The following is a 12,320-nucleotide window of genomic DNA, read 5'->3' on the forward strand; positions in this document are numbered from 1 at the left end:
TCAAAACAACAGAAGCAATATGCTTTCCACAAATCCACCTTGCAGCAATGGTGAAATGATATAGCGCCAGTACCTCTAGAATAAGAGGTCTAACAAAACTGAAACTTGAAAATTAAAAACTGAATATATCACAAACACCTTTGTTCCTACTTTCTACTGAGGCACACTGCTCTTCTGAACAAAAAGGACCAAAGAAAGAGTTATTTGGTAATTTTTCCTTCTTGCTGATTTTATACACTTCACTAAAATCATGAGGTTATGGCAGAATATCACATAGATTATAGTAATACTCTTGGTCTAAAGACACACACCAGCCAAATGCAAGTATGCAGTCTCAAATATAATAATATCATTACTATTGTCTTGTGTCTTATTTCTAACGTATCTCTATCAAAAATATTAAATCACGGGGCACCTGGGTGGCTCAGTCGGTTGAGTGTCCGACTTCAGCTCAGGTCATGATCTCACGGTTTGTGGGTTCGAGCCCCGCATCGGGCTCTGTGCTGACGGCTCAGAGCCTGGAGCCTGCCCAGGATCCTGTGTCTCCCTCTCTCTCGCCCCTCCCTGACTCACGCTCTGTCTCTGTCTCAAAAATAAATAAACATTAAAAATATATATAGATATTAAATCACTATTCTTTTCCTATTATGAATTTGCAAGATTCTTGTTTTAATAATTTCCCACTGTTTCTGTAATAAAAAAGAATTCTCTCCCAGTAAAAAAGAATTTGCACAGAATGCAAATCAACGTAAAATTTAAGTATCATAATACAGAAAACCCTTCCACAAAACTCATTTTCAAATCTGTACAAGCACAGTGTATACTGAAAAACCAGCTGCAACTAATAACATTAACATTTAGAGTTTAGAAAGACAAGCTGTGGAGATCACATATGTACCCGAAAGAATAAAAATAACATGCTACCAGAATTATTACTTTGTTTGAAAGGGAAAGGGAGAGAACATCTTCTCAAACAGATGTGGAATTTCTAATAAAAAAATTCTGTGGCAGTTGTACAATATTATAAAATTAAAGAGTACTTTGCAGAACTCTGAAAACATAATGACACATGTTTTATGGTCAGGAAGGACACTTCTAATATTGTTATTTCCAATTCAACAGGTTTTTTTGAAACATTTCAAGCAACTAGTTCATTCTGTATTTTATTACTCAGATCTTATCACATTTCTAATCGGTCTACCAAATGCATTTTTAGAGAAGGAAGCGGTAAGTCCAGAAAAAATAATTAAGTACATGTTTAAACAACTCTATGCAATAATCTCTAATATATATATACACACACACACACACACACACACACACACTCTTTGCATAGAAAATAAACTCAAAACTATCTCTACTGACATTAAGTTTAGGCATTAATAACCATTACCAATAATAATCAATATATATTTCTAGGGATGGAATAGAGAAATAGTACTCATTCCATGCCATTGCAGTGAATTATAACATGATGACTAATGAATCTTTTAATTTCAGCTTTTTAAAATGCATGTGTGGGAAACATTTCATTTATCATGGAAAGCTTACTTTTATGTTTCCTATGTGACATCCCAGGGAACTACTCTCAAGTCATGGAGTTGTCATGAATGCAGGAAACAGTAAATGATTTTCGTCCATTACTAGGGGAAAGGTACTATTTCCTGTTCGCAAACTTTCTTCTCAACAAGATAGGTAATTTTCAGCATCTCCAGAGACACCAGCACTGGGCACGACTGTAAGCCATGGTCTGAAACTCTGGTTTACAATGAGCCACACTACACTCTTGATAATCCACATGACAGCACAGGGAGACGTAAAACACTGAACTTTTAGACTGGAATATAAATAAAGCTGGGAGGTGGGGGCAGCAGTAGTAGAAATGTATAATATGTGTTAGACACATGAAGTACTTTTGATTTAATCCTCACTTTCATCTGTGAAAGCAAATGAAAGTTATTGTTAGTATTATTCCCATTAACAAGATGAGGATATCAAGCTTAAGAGAATTTTATTTTCTCGTCTAAGAAAGCAACTTAACCATCATACTATTTGGCATCCATTTAAATTAGTCCTTCTCTTAATTGCTGCTGTCTCACCATTTAAAGTTTTTATTTATTAGCTATAGTATAAACATTTTTCTCTATTTGTAGCAAATATTTAGAACCTCAAACAGTAGACTGAACCACAGCAGTGGTCATGCTAAGATAAATCCATTTTGAAACCTGACCCGAAATTTTATTTGAAGGTAGAAGGGGAAGAAAAAAATTGTGGGCTGGGAAGGGGAAGGGGCCTGCGGAGACAGACACACAAATCTTCTCTCAACAATCTGACAAAGAGCCGGCAGAGTGAATCTAGCCTCCACCTCTCATGAACATACAAATAACCACACCTCTCCTGTGTGCTCATTTGTAAGTATCTCCAATGCAGCCCACACTTTGGCCACTGCAATTACTCTCAGCAGTTCCCATCGCTTTCCTCACACTTGACACCTTCATTTCCATTCAGTCAGGCCCTTCAACCACCGCCACCCCCAGTAACATACAATCTAATTTAAGTTTCTAGGGTTTTTTTGCTGGGGTAGGGGGGCCGAGAGAGAGGGAGAGAGAGAATTCCAAGCAGGCTCCACACTCTCAGTGCAGAGCCCAATGCAGAGCTTGAACTCATGAACCATGAGATGATGGCCTGAGCTGAAGTCAAACACTTAACCGACTAAGCTGCCCAAGCACCCTACATACGATCTAATTTTTAAAAAACCAAGCAAACTATTGTGCAAATAGAGCTCCCGGCCAATTCCCCCAGCCCCTCCATCCAACCACATCACCGCTCTGCAGCCCCTTCTGTAGAAAGTCTGGAGGTGCTATTACCTTCACTAATTTTCTATTACCAACTAATGCAAAACAAACATTTTAAACATCAAGCTTTTATTCAAACTCTTATTGTATCACCAAATATAACAGAAACATATATTCCACAGGGAACAACCACCTTCTCAAATCTTCTCTTTCAAATATTCAGGAAGTTTTTCTCAGTTCAGGGGGTCAGAGGAGCCAGCACCCTTCACTCCCCACCAGCATTTCCAGACCATTTGTCTATGACTGTTTCCCTATACCACCCTCTCTTCTGAAATCCATGCCATTAATTTTACTTTCTATGTGAAGTCTTCCTGGATACCCTCCCCTAGAAAAATTTCTCCTTCATATGCCTCACGCTATTTACTTTTCTATAGCCAGGCAATAAATTAGTAAGTGGATAGGATATATTTATAAAGAAAACTCCTACAATCTAAACCCCAACTGGTAATTGCTATCCGCAAGTCTGTTTGTTTATGTGGGAGTGGGGAGCAGGAGACTAATATTGGTGCTAAGTGGAGGAAAAAGAGGCCTACTTGGAAACAAGATCCACCAAAAATGACTACCCAATAATGTCTTTGGAAGAAGGGGTTGGGGAGGGAGGGTATGGGAGGTTCTAAGTAAAACCAAGTCTTAAGTAGCAGAAGCACATTCCGTGCTAAGAATCTAGTTCAACAGGAGACACATACACTATTTTCAACAGAAAATCCCAGAGTGTTCAAAACATAAACTGCCAACTTTTAAGGAATTATTCATGGTCTTCTATTAGAAAAAGCCACCAGCCTGTTTATAGCAGCATTATCTACAACAGCCAAATTACGGAAACAGCCCAAGTGGCCATCAATTGATGAATAAAGAAGATCTGGCATGCATGCATGCGTGTGTGTGTGTGTACATATATATATACATATACATATATATACACACACATATATATATAATGGATTATTAGTCATAAAGAATGAAATCTTGCCATCTCAATGACATGGGTGGAGCTAGAGAATATTTATGCTAAGTGAAATGAGTCAGAGAAAGACAAATGCCATGATTTCACTCATACATGGAATTTAAAAAAATAAATGAGCAAAGGGAAAAAAGACAGAAAGACAGAGAGAGAGAGAGAAACCAAGAAACAGACTCTTAACTACAGAGAACACACAATGGTCACCAGAAGGGAGGTGGTGGGGGGATGAGGGAAATAGGTGATGGGGATTAAGGACTGCACTTGTCATGATGAGCACAGAGTGACATATGGAAGTGCTGAACCACTATATTGTATACCTGAAACTAATATTACACTATGTTAACTAAAAAAGGAGGAGGAGGAGGGGGAGGGGGAGGGGGAGGGGGAGGAGGAAAGGAAAAAGAAAAAAAGGCTAGCAGGGAATGAAACATGCTCTCAGGATTAAGAACCCTTTCATCCTCCACTGAGTCCTTTCATTTTCTGGCAAGTGCAAGTTTAATACGCATATCCCCAAGTAAGACTTTTGACTTCGTAAGGTTTTTTTGCCGTAGTAAATAATTTTCAGATTTATAACAACATATTTCTATAACTTGTATCATGAATGCTTTGTACATACTAGGCCTGAAAAAAAGGATCTGCTTAATTTAATAACTGAATTTACTAACTTCTCAAGTAGCCGAGAGGCTTCATAACAAAAGACTAATTGTAAGGAGTATTTGGAAATATAAATGAAAAAAGAACATTTGTCTGAAATCTAAGTATTAAAATATCAGATATAAAACAAGTGTGAAAATTACTGAAACAAAAAAAAAAAAGAAAAGAAAAGAAAAGAAAATTACTGAAACCAGGTGATGGAAACAGGAGGGTTCATTATACCAGTCTCCCTACTTTCATGCACGTTTGGAAAAGTCCATAATCAAAAAGTCAAAAAATTAAGATACAAACAAATGTAGAAAAGCTCTCAGAGTTGCTTACGCCGTAAGTGACCATGAGATGAGCTGACACATAAGCTCGGTATGGCCAACGCCTGCACAAACCAGAATGAATGTTAATGAAGGGGACCAAAAGCAAAACATAAAACAGGACTTCGTTTAGTGAGGCCAGGTAACGCCAGCCTTCTTCAGAGCATGAATCCAAAAGGCTGAGGAAGGCAGGGCAGCGCGGACCCACTCTTGACAGCCTGTATGTATGAAAGCAGCAGCGGTGGGCAGTACGCCCTGTGGGGCCCACTTCCCTCAGTTAATTCTATGCCAGGGACACAGGGAGGGGCAGTTTCAGGGATAAAATCATCTGCCCAATGTTCTCCATCCACTTCCAACGCGCTTGTGATCTGCACCATCACACATTAGCAGTGGTAGGAGCTCAGCAGCTCATCCCTGAGGTGTGCAGGACACAATCAGCTTAACATAAGACTACTCTATAAAAACAATGGCAAAGAAGAAAGTAGGGAGAAATGAGGCGGAGGAGGAAAGTGACCCCTTTCAAGGACATATTTGTAAGCAGAAAAGTAACTCAACAAAACTTTTAAAAGGAGGTACAGGGGGTCTTAGGTTAATGCTGCTTTAACCCACATTTTAAGGCAGAAATCACAAGATCTGAGTCCAGTTCCCGTCAAAAGCTCAAAGGTGAACACATGTTCTACTTTTGTGGCAATGTCAGATACAACCACGTGGGGAGGAGAGAATATTATTAAAACTTTGTCTGCTTATCCACAGAGATGTAACTTTCCCCCTACACGGCATGGAAAGAGTTTCACTGTAAGATACATGAAACTAAATTTTTTAAAAGAAATTAGAGAAATAAGATAGTAATTGACATTTTACACTGAGCAATAGAAAGGACTTTTCAGTGTTTTTCATAAAGACTAATAACACCAGTAACTAGCACTTGAACATTTTCTAATAACAGAAAAAAACTGTCACAGAAAAGCCACAGACTTTACACTAAGAATGAAGTTATAGTCATCATAAGGCACTTTTTTATCTCTCAGGAGGTGTTACTTTGTAGAGTGTTTAAGCACCTGTGTGCATTGTACACACGGTACTCCTAAAGGTTGTAATTTTCAGAGGGATGTGAAATAAAAACACACGAGAAACTTCTCACGTGTTATAAGTAACCACTATATTTTAAAATCAGTTTTAAATTGAAGACAAATGAAAATTTAATGCTAAGATGATATTACCAGAAAAATCATAAAAACGTACCCTAAAGAATACAAATACATTTGGGGAAAACAAGAATAAATCTCTAGCAATCACACTAATCACATTTAAAATCTTAGAAAATAGACAGATTGTAAAACACACCTTAAAAATATTCACGGGATAAGTACATTAGTAGATGTGCACTTACAAATTGTAACATCGGTGGCAAAATCACCCTCGAATGTAAAATTTTACTTGTTATTAAAATGTGGTCGATATTTAAGCAAACCCAAAAACACACTATGAGAAGGCAAGGAGACAAACACACAGCATTAGTGGGGATGTATCTGGTCCTTTGTCCTGATCCAAGGATAGACAGCAAGGATCAGTCAGCGCATTCTTCCTTCTTGAGCCCAAACAAACCCTCAGAATCATTCTAAACAAAGCATGTCAGATAGTGTCTACCGAGAGACCGCAGATAAAATATTGAATTAAACCTATTTTCTATCCCTAGTCTAGGATTTCAGTGACATAAAACACTTAAACAGATTTTTAGACAATTATTTTTAAATCAGAAATGGTTATATTTTCATATTATTTAGAATTCACTTAATCAAGAAATGGATTCCAATAAATTTTTCACTTTAAAGACCAAGATCTATCACAGAAACAACCACAAAAGCAAATGAATGTAATTGGCAAACCTGATTCCATTAGTAAGAAACAATGGAATAATATACTGCTTTCTTTTAGAAAAGAAAGCAACCCTTTCAAGAGTGCAGACAATGAACGTACTCGGCCGTTAATAAGTGTACTGATGAGACAGAAAAGGTAATACCCTTTTCAACAGAAGCAATACATTCTCTCATTCTCCACTTACTAAGGTGGGAGAGTGATTTAAGGCTTGAAAATCCTGGATTTTCAAGGATGAACAAAAGAAAAAGTAAAGGGTTGATTTATGGCATTAACAAAGATTTCAAACACTTAACACTTACTTTTGCAAAAGCTTCAAAAATGTCAAAGGAAGGTGGCAGCTGAGAAGCATCCTGTATTTCTTCTCTCATGAAATGTTGAAATGTCATTACAAGTTGCCTGAGGCCCTCTTTCTTATCTTCGGTCAGTTTGTTAATATCTTTTTTAAAGGGAAAATAAATAGCACAATCACACAGTGAATTTTTAATGGATAACTTTCAGGTGTTCAATGTTAGCTATTAAACCAGAATTTCCTGCTCTAGATTTCATTCTGACAGAGAGCAAATATGTTTCTTTTTATTTGCTGACAACTACAAATTATGATACATATATTATCAATTAAATTCTGCCAAACTTCATCAACAATATAGGATCAAATGCCTATCAAAACAAAATAAATACACACACAGATGAAAACCACTACAACCAGAATCGGTAAAGATGTGCGTTACAGATTCTCCACATTATCCTGTGCATGTGTTCAAGCCATCATAAATGCTTAAAGTCAATGAATTTAAGCATATTTTCCCATGAAACAATTTACAACCAGAGCATAACTAACTGATAAACAGTGTATCTCAAAGGCAGGAAAAAAAAATGAGAAGTAAAAAGTTCAGCTAAAGTTCATTTGGTGAAATGCGTCACATAGCACATTGAGAAGGAAACAGGGACCAACCCAAGAAACCCCAACTTCAAGTTATTTCCACACTGAATGAACAAGATGTGGTGCTGTTTACAGCACTGTCCACAAGAGCCAAAGTCTGGAAAGAGCCCGAATGTCCATCAACAGATGACTGGATAAAGAAGATGTGGTGTGTGTATAATATATATGTGTGTGTGTGTGTGTGTGTGTGTGTGTACACATATACACACAATGGAGTATTGCTTGGCATTCAAAAAGAAGGAAATCTTGCCATCTGCAACAACGTGGATGGAACTAGAATGTATCATGCTAAGTAAAATAAGTCAGTCAGAAAAAGACAAATACCATATGACGTTACTCACATGTGGAATTTAAGATACAAAACAGATGAACATAAGGGAAGGGAAGCAAAAATAATATAAAAACAAGGAGGGGGACAAAACAGAAGAGACTTAAATACAGAGAACAAACTGATGGTTGCTCTGGAGGGGTTATGGGTGGGGGTTGGGCTAAATGGATGAGGGGCATTAAGCAGGGCACTTGTTGGGATGAGCACTGGGTGTTATACGTAAGAGGATGAATCAATGGAATCTACTCCTGAAATCATAATTGCACTATATGCTAACTAACTTGGATATAAATTTAAAAAATAAATAATTAATTAATTTAAAAAAAAAAAAAAAAAAAAAAGATGTGGTGTTGCTAAAACCCAAATAGAAGGAGAAGGTTCCAAAGAGTAGTTATCCAAATATCACCCCTTTGAAAACTCAGTTTAATCTGTACCACAAAAACGTGTTAAGACTAAGGAGTGTACAATTAATAACATCTGAGAACACTGTACTTAAGGCAGCACGTGTGAAACCACTACTGAGCAGGGCTAATGTTAACAGTAAAACTCACTGCAAGAGATGTTAATTACCTAGCCATAATATAACACGAAAAAATGACTAATTACTTCTCTATTAAAACTTGAAAACACATCAAGTTGAACTATAGCATAATTCTCCTGCTCGTGTCAGGTCTACATATTCTCTTTAAATTACTTGTTCAACGGAATAATTAACCCCATGATTTCTTGAATAATAATTTATTATCACTGGCACTTAGGATCCCATAACCATAAATCTATACAAGATCATCTTCTTATTGGTCTCCACCCAGAAATACTAAACTGTGTGGCAAAATTTACCCTACAAGGTCTAGCTACTTTGGGGTGAAGTCATTTACAACCTCACTGAAGAGGTTCTGTGCCAAGAAGAAGGAAAAATAAACCCTACATTTACTGAACACTCTGATTTGGAAGGCCATTCAGTGTCCCCAAACAGCACGGCCACCACTGTGGTAGTTCAAAAGAAAAACAACACTCAATGCTGTCAGACACCCCAAGTCAGCCATACCTTCTACTTTCCTTATTATCTAAAGGACCACTGGGGCGCCTGGGTGGCGCAGTCGGTTGAGCGTCCGACTTCAGCCAGGTCACGATCTTGCCGTCCGCGAGTTCGAGCCCCGCGTCAGGCTCTGGGCTGATGGCTCAGAGCCTGGAGCCTGTTTCCGATTCTGTGTCTCCCTCTCTCTCTGCCCCTCCCCCGTTCATGCTCTGTCTCTCTCTGTCCCAAAAATAAATAAACGTTGAAAAAAAAAAAATTTTTTTAAAAAATAAAGGACCAGTGAACCCAAAAATTCCCTGGAGCCCCCTTGTTCACATCACTCTTCCTGGACATCAAAAAGAAACTAAGAGTGGGTTATGGTTCTTTACAAACTCCTAAATCGCCAAAACTACCCTGGAATAAATAAATAAATAGTCAGTCGTAGATAAAAATATGAAAAGTGTTATTAGATTTGCCTCACATAATAAAGAGAAAGAAAAGCAATGTTAAAAAGAAAGCAACACACAGGGTCAGCAAATAAATGATAGGATTCTTTTGATGGTGATATAGACAACCACTTACTTGACTCCAGATCATAAAATGAATAAAGTTTCTCCGATTCAGAGGGTGTTTCTTCCATCTATGAAGCAAAGGGGAAAAACACCAAAAACAATTTCAAGTGCTCTAATATATAAATGAATATATTTGACTATCTTTAGATATTTTAATAAAAGTCCGTTTAAAAAGACAACTTTCTATATATTCCTTCTCTTCATCACTTTCTTAGAGTTGAATTATTTAATCAGTAACAATTGTAAAATAAAATCTAAGTTGTGACTTAATCTACCAGTTTAATTTCCAAATGGAAAACTCTTTTACAACAAATTTTCATACTTTTATTTCTTTTTCCCCAGCTCTACCCACAGATTTATATCACTGTAAGGATTTTGCTACTAATTATTATAGAAAAGCAGAGATGGATGAATAAAATAATAATTTATTACAAACTGTAAAACTTTGAACAAGCTATCTCACCTTTCCTAATCTAAAACATAGTAATCATAGCACCTGATTCTCTGGGTTGATATGGGGAAAAATGAGGTTTATCGTGTAAAGCAATTAGGACAGGGCCTGGAAATAGGATGTGTTCAATAGAAGGTAGCTATTACTATAATTGCTTTCTATTAGATTCTGATGCAGTGGGTCCTGGTTCTCTATCTTTTCAATATTAATAAAGTAAAAAAAATTTCAGACTCAAATATTATAATGATCACAGAGATTAAAGAAATGCATAATAACAAAGTTGATCTGAATTTATTATCGCTTTGAAATAAATTTGTATTTTTTAGTTCAACACAATATATACATATGCAAATAGTGGTTAATTATACGATGGATGTCATATACTCAGTTCAAAGACAATGCCCATTTCATATTCCACATTCATTTTTTGGAAATTGAGATGTTACTGGCATATAACATCTTGTTAGTTTTAAGTGTATAATCATACTTTTACATTCTTAAAACTCTCTATTAAATTTTATAGCCCCCCCCCCCCAATAAAAGTCAATAACCAACAGGACAGAACAAAGCTGGAGACTGAAATAATTTGAGAAAGAGATATGCATGTGAAATTCTGGCCAAAAAAAGGTCTGGAGGGTATTGCCAGAGGTTTATTTCAAAGAATCTAGTGAATGTTTTGGTAAAGTAGGGGAAAGGACTGAAGAAACAATTTCAGTGAAACTTGGCTATAAAAAAAAAAAAAAAGATAATCACACTTTCATGTAAGATTAATTATCATCTGATTAAAACCTCACTTGAAGAAGCAACCAAAAAGTTAGTGCATAGGTTCACAGTCGAAAAGTAATGAAGGGAACATAACAGACATCACTGGCATCTCATGCCTTAGATACAGGACCTTGTGTTTCTATTCCCGGGAGGTCACACACACAGAGGGCCCTCAAAGGTGGTGCTGCCTCACCACCACTGAGGCTGTGACTAACAGGAAAATAGCAAGTTTCTGTCTTAAAATACTCCCTGGAGTAATCTACCTTCTCCCTTCATATGCGTTTAAAGACAGCCTTAAATATGAATAGTACCTGCAACTTCAAGAGCTTTGGCTAAATTAAACCCCTAGCATATTTCACGAATTTTATACTCACAAGTTTGAAAACAACTCTGCCAAGAAGTCGAACGGAATCCGGGGGATACCTGGGTTTGCAGCTTTTAAGACATTTGCATTCCCGCTTGTGGTCTTGCCAAGCTTTTTTCTGTTAAGATGAGAGTGGGGAGGGAACATGTGACAGAGAAATGTAACTTTCATTTACAATGGCTTTGAACATTGAGAGTCATCAACACTAATTTAATTTCAACAGCCTAAATAGAACTGAATAGAAAATGAAAGCAATATTCTAATACTGTTAATCATGCAGGATCCAGTCTTTGCCAAGCATGCAATTACCAGGCTGGACACCAAGGTTTCTGCTCCCGCTCTGTCCTTTAATATGCCCCATGGTTACTACCTGGCTGGTGGAGTCCAAAGAAAGAATCATTATGGCTTACTTAATAATGTATAAGATAGTCTTTTAGCTGATTAAATAGAGTTCAATAATAGATGGTAATTTTGAACACAAAAAGAAAATATCTCACCAAATTAGAAAATAAACACATGGTTCAGGAAAATTAAAAGAGGGCAGACAGCTTTCTGAGTTTCTGAGCTGCTACAGTGAGTACAGAAATATCAGGAGAGCTAACATACAATAAATATGAAACCTTCTGTATTTAAAGACAACACAGAAAAGGGTTATTAGCTAAAATGACTAAATGTCACTTGCCCAGGACCGTTGTGTTTTATTTATTTTGTGGTCCTGGCTTAATCATTAACAATTAATAGTGCCTCTTTTCATTCTGAAAAGTGTGGTCTGGATGATAAATTTCATGGTCCCTTAACCCATGATCCTAGCCATGTGCTGGTGTGGCTGAAAAGACTGAAAAGTGGCTGAGAAGTGAGCCAGTCACCAATCCTGCAACACTGTAGATTATGGACTCTCCCTGAGTCTTAGGGTCAGAAATGTTAGAGTATCCCCCTGTGAGCGGGAGACAGTTCAACCAAACGTCTAATATGTTCTATTCCAACAGGGCTGAAGTTCCATCACTGAAATGCATGAACAGGCATTGAATGAAATGAACAGGCATTCTTGCTTCACAAAGAATATAAATATATATATTCTTATATAAAGAATATAAATGTGCCTCCCAACTTCTGGCCCTATTAAAATTCCTCCAGGAGGAACTCCCTTTTCCATCCACAGCACAAACATGCAGTGCACCCAAAAATTTCAAAAGTGCAGCAGCTATTTTGAAAACTGACTTTGATTC

General features: G+C 37.0%; 1 protein-coding gene across 3 annotated transcripts in view; it reads right to left on the bottom strand.

The window, feature by feature from the left end:
- Window positions 1-12,320, bottom strand: part of SMYD3 (SET and MYND domain containing 3) — a 697,887-nt gene that overhangs the window by 501,628 nt on the left and 183,939 nt on the right. The window contains exons 3-5 of one of the 3 annotated variants that reach the window (XM_025926273.2): window positions 11,105-11,212; window positions 9,525-9,582; window positions 6,956-7,092 (exon numbers count right to left, since the gene is read on the bottom strand). The exons of 1 other annotated variant lie outside the window; for it this stretch is intronic. In XM_025926273.2, the coding sequence (XP_025782058.1) occupies window positions 6,956-7,092; window positions 9,525-9,582; window positions 11,105-11,212 (303 nt within the window). The remainder of the gene's footprint in view (window positions 1-6,955; window positions 7,093-9,524; window positions 9,583-11,104; window positions 11,213-12,320) is intronic. One more of the 3 variants, XM_086694284.1, reaches the window with a different exon arrangement.

This window comes from Puma concolor, chromosome E4, assembly GCF_028749965.1.
Source record: "Puma concolor isolate L17-30 chromosome E4, mPumCon1.1.hap2, whole genome shotgun sequence".
NCBI lineage: Eukaryota > Metazoa > Chordata > Mammalia > Carnivora > Felidae > Puma > Puma concolor.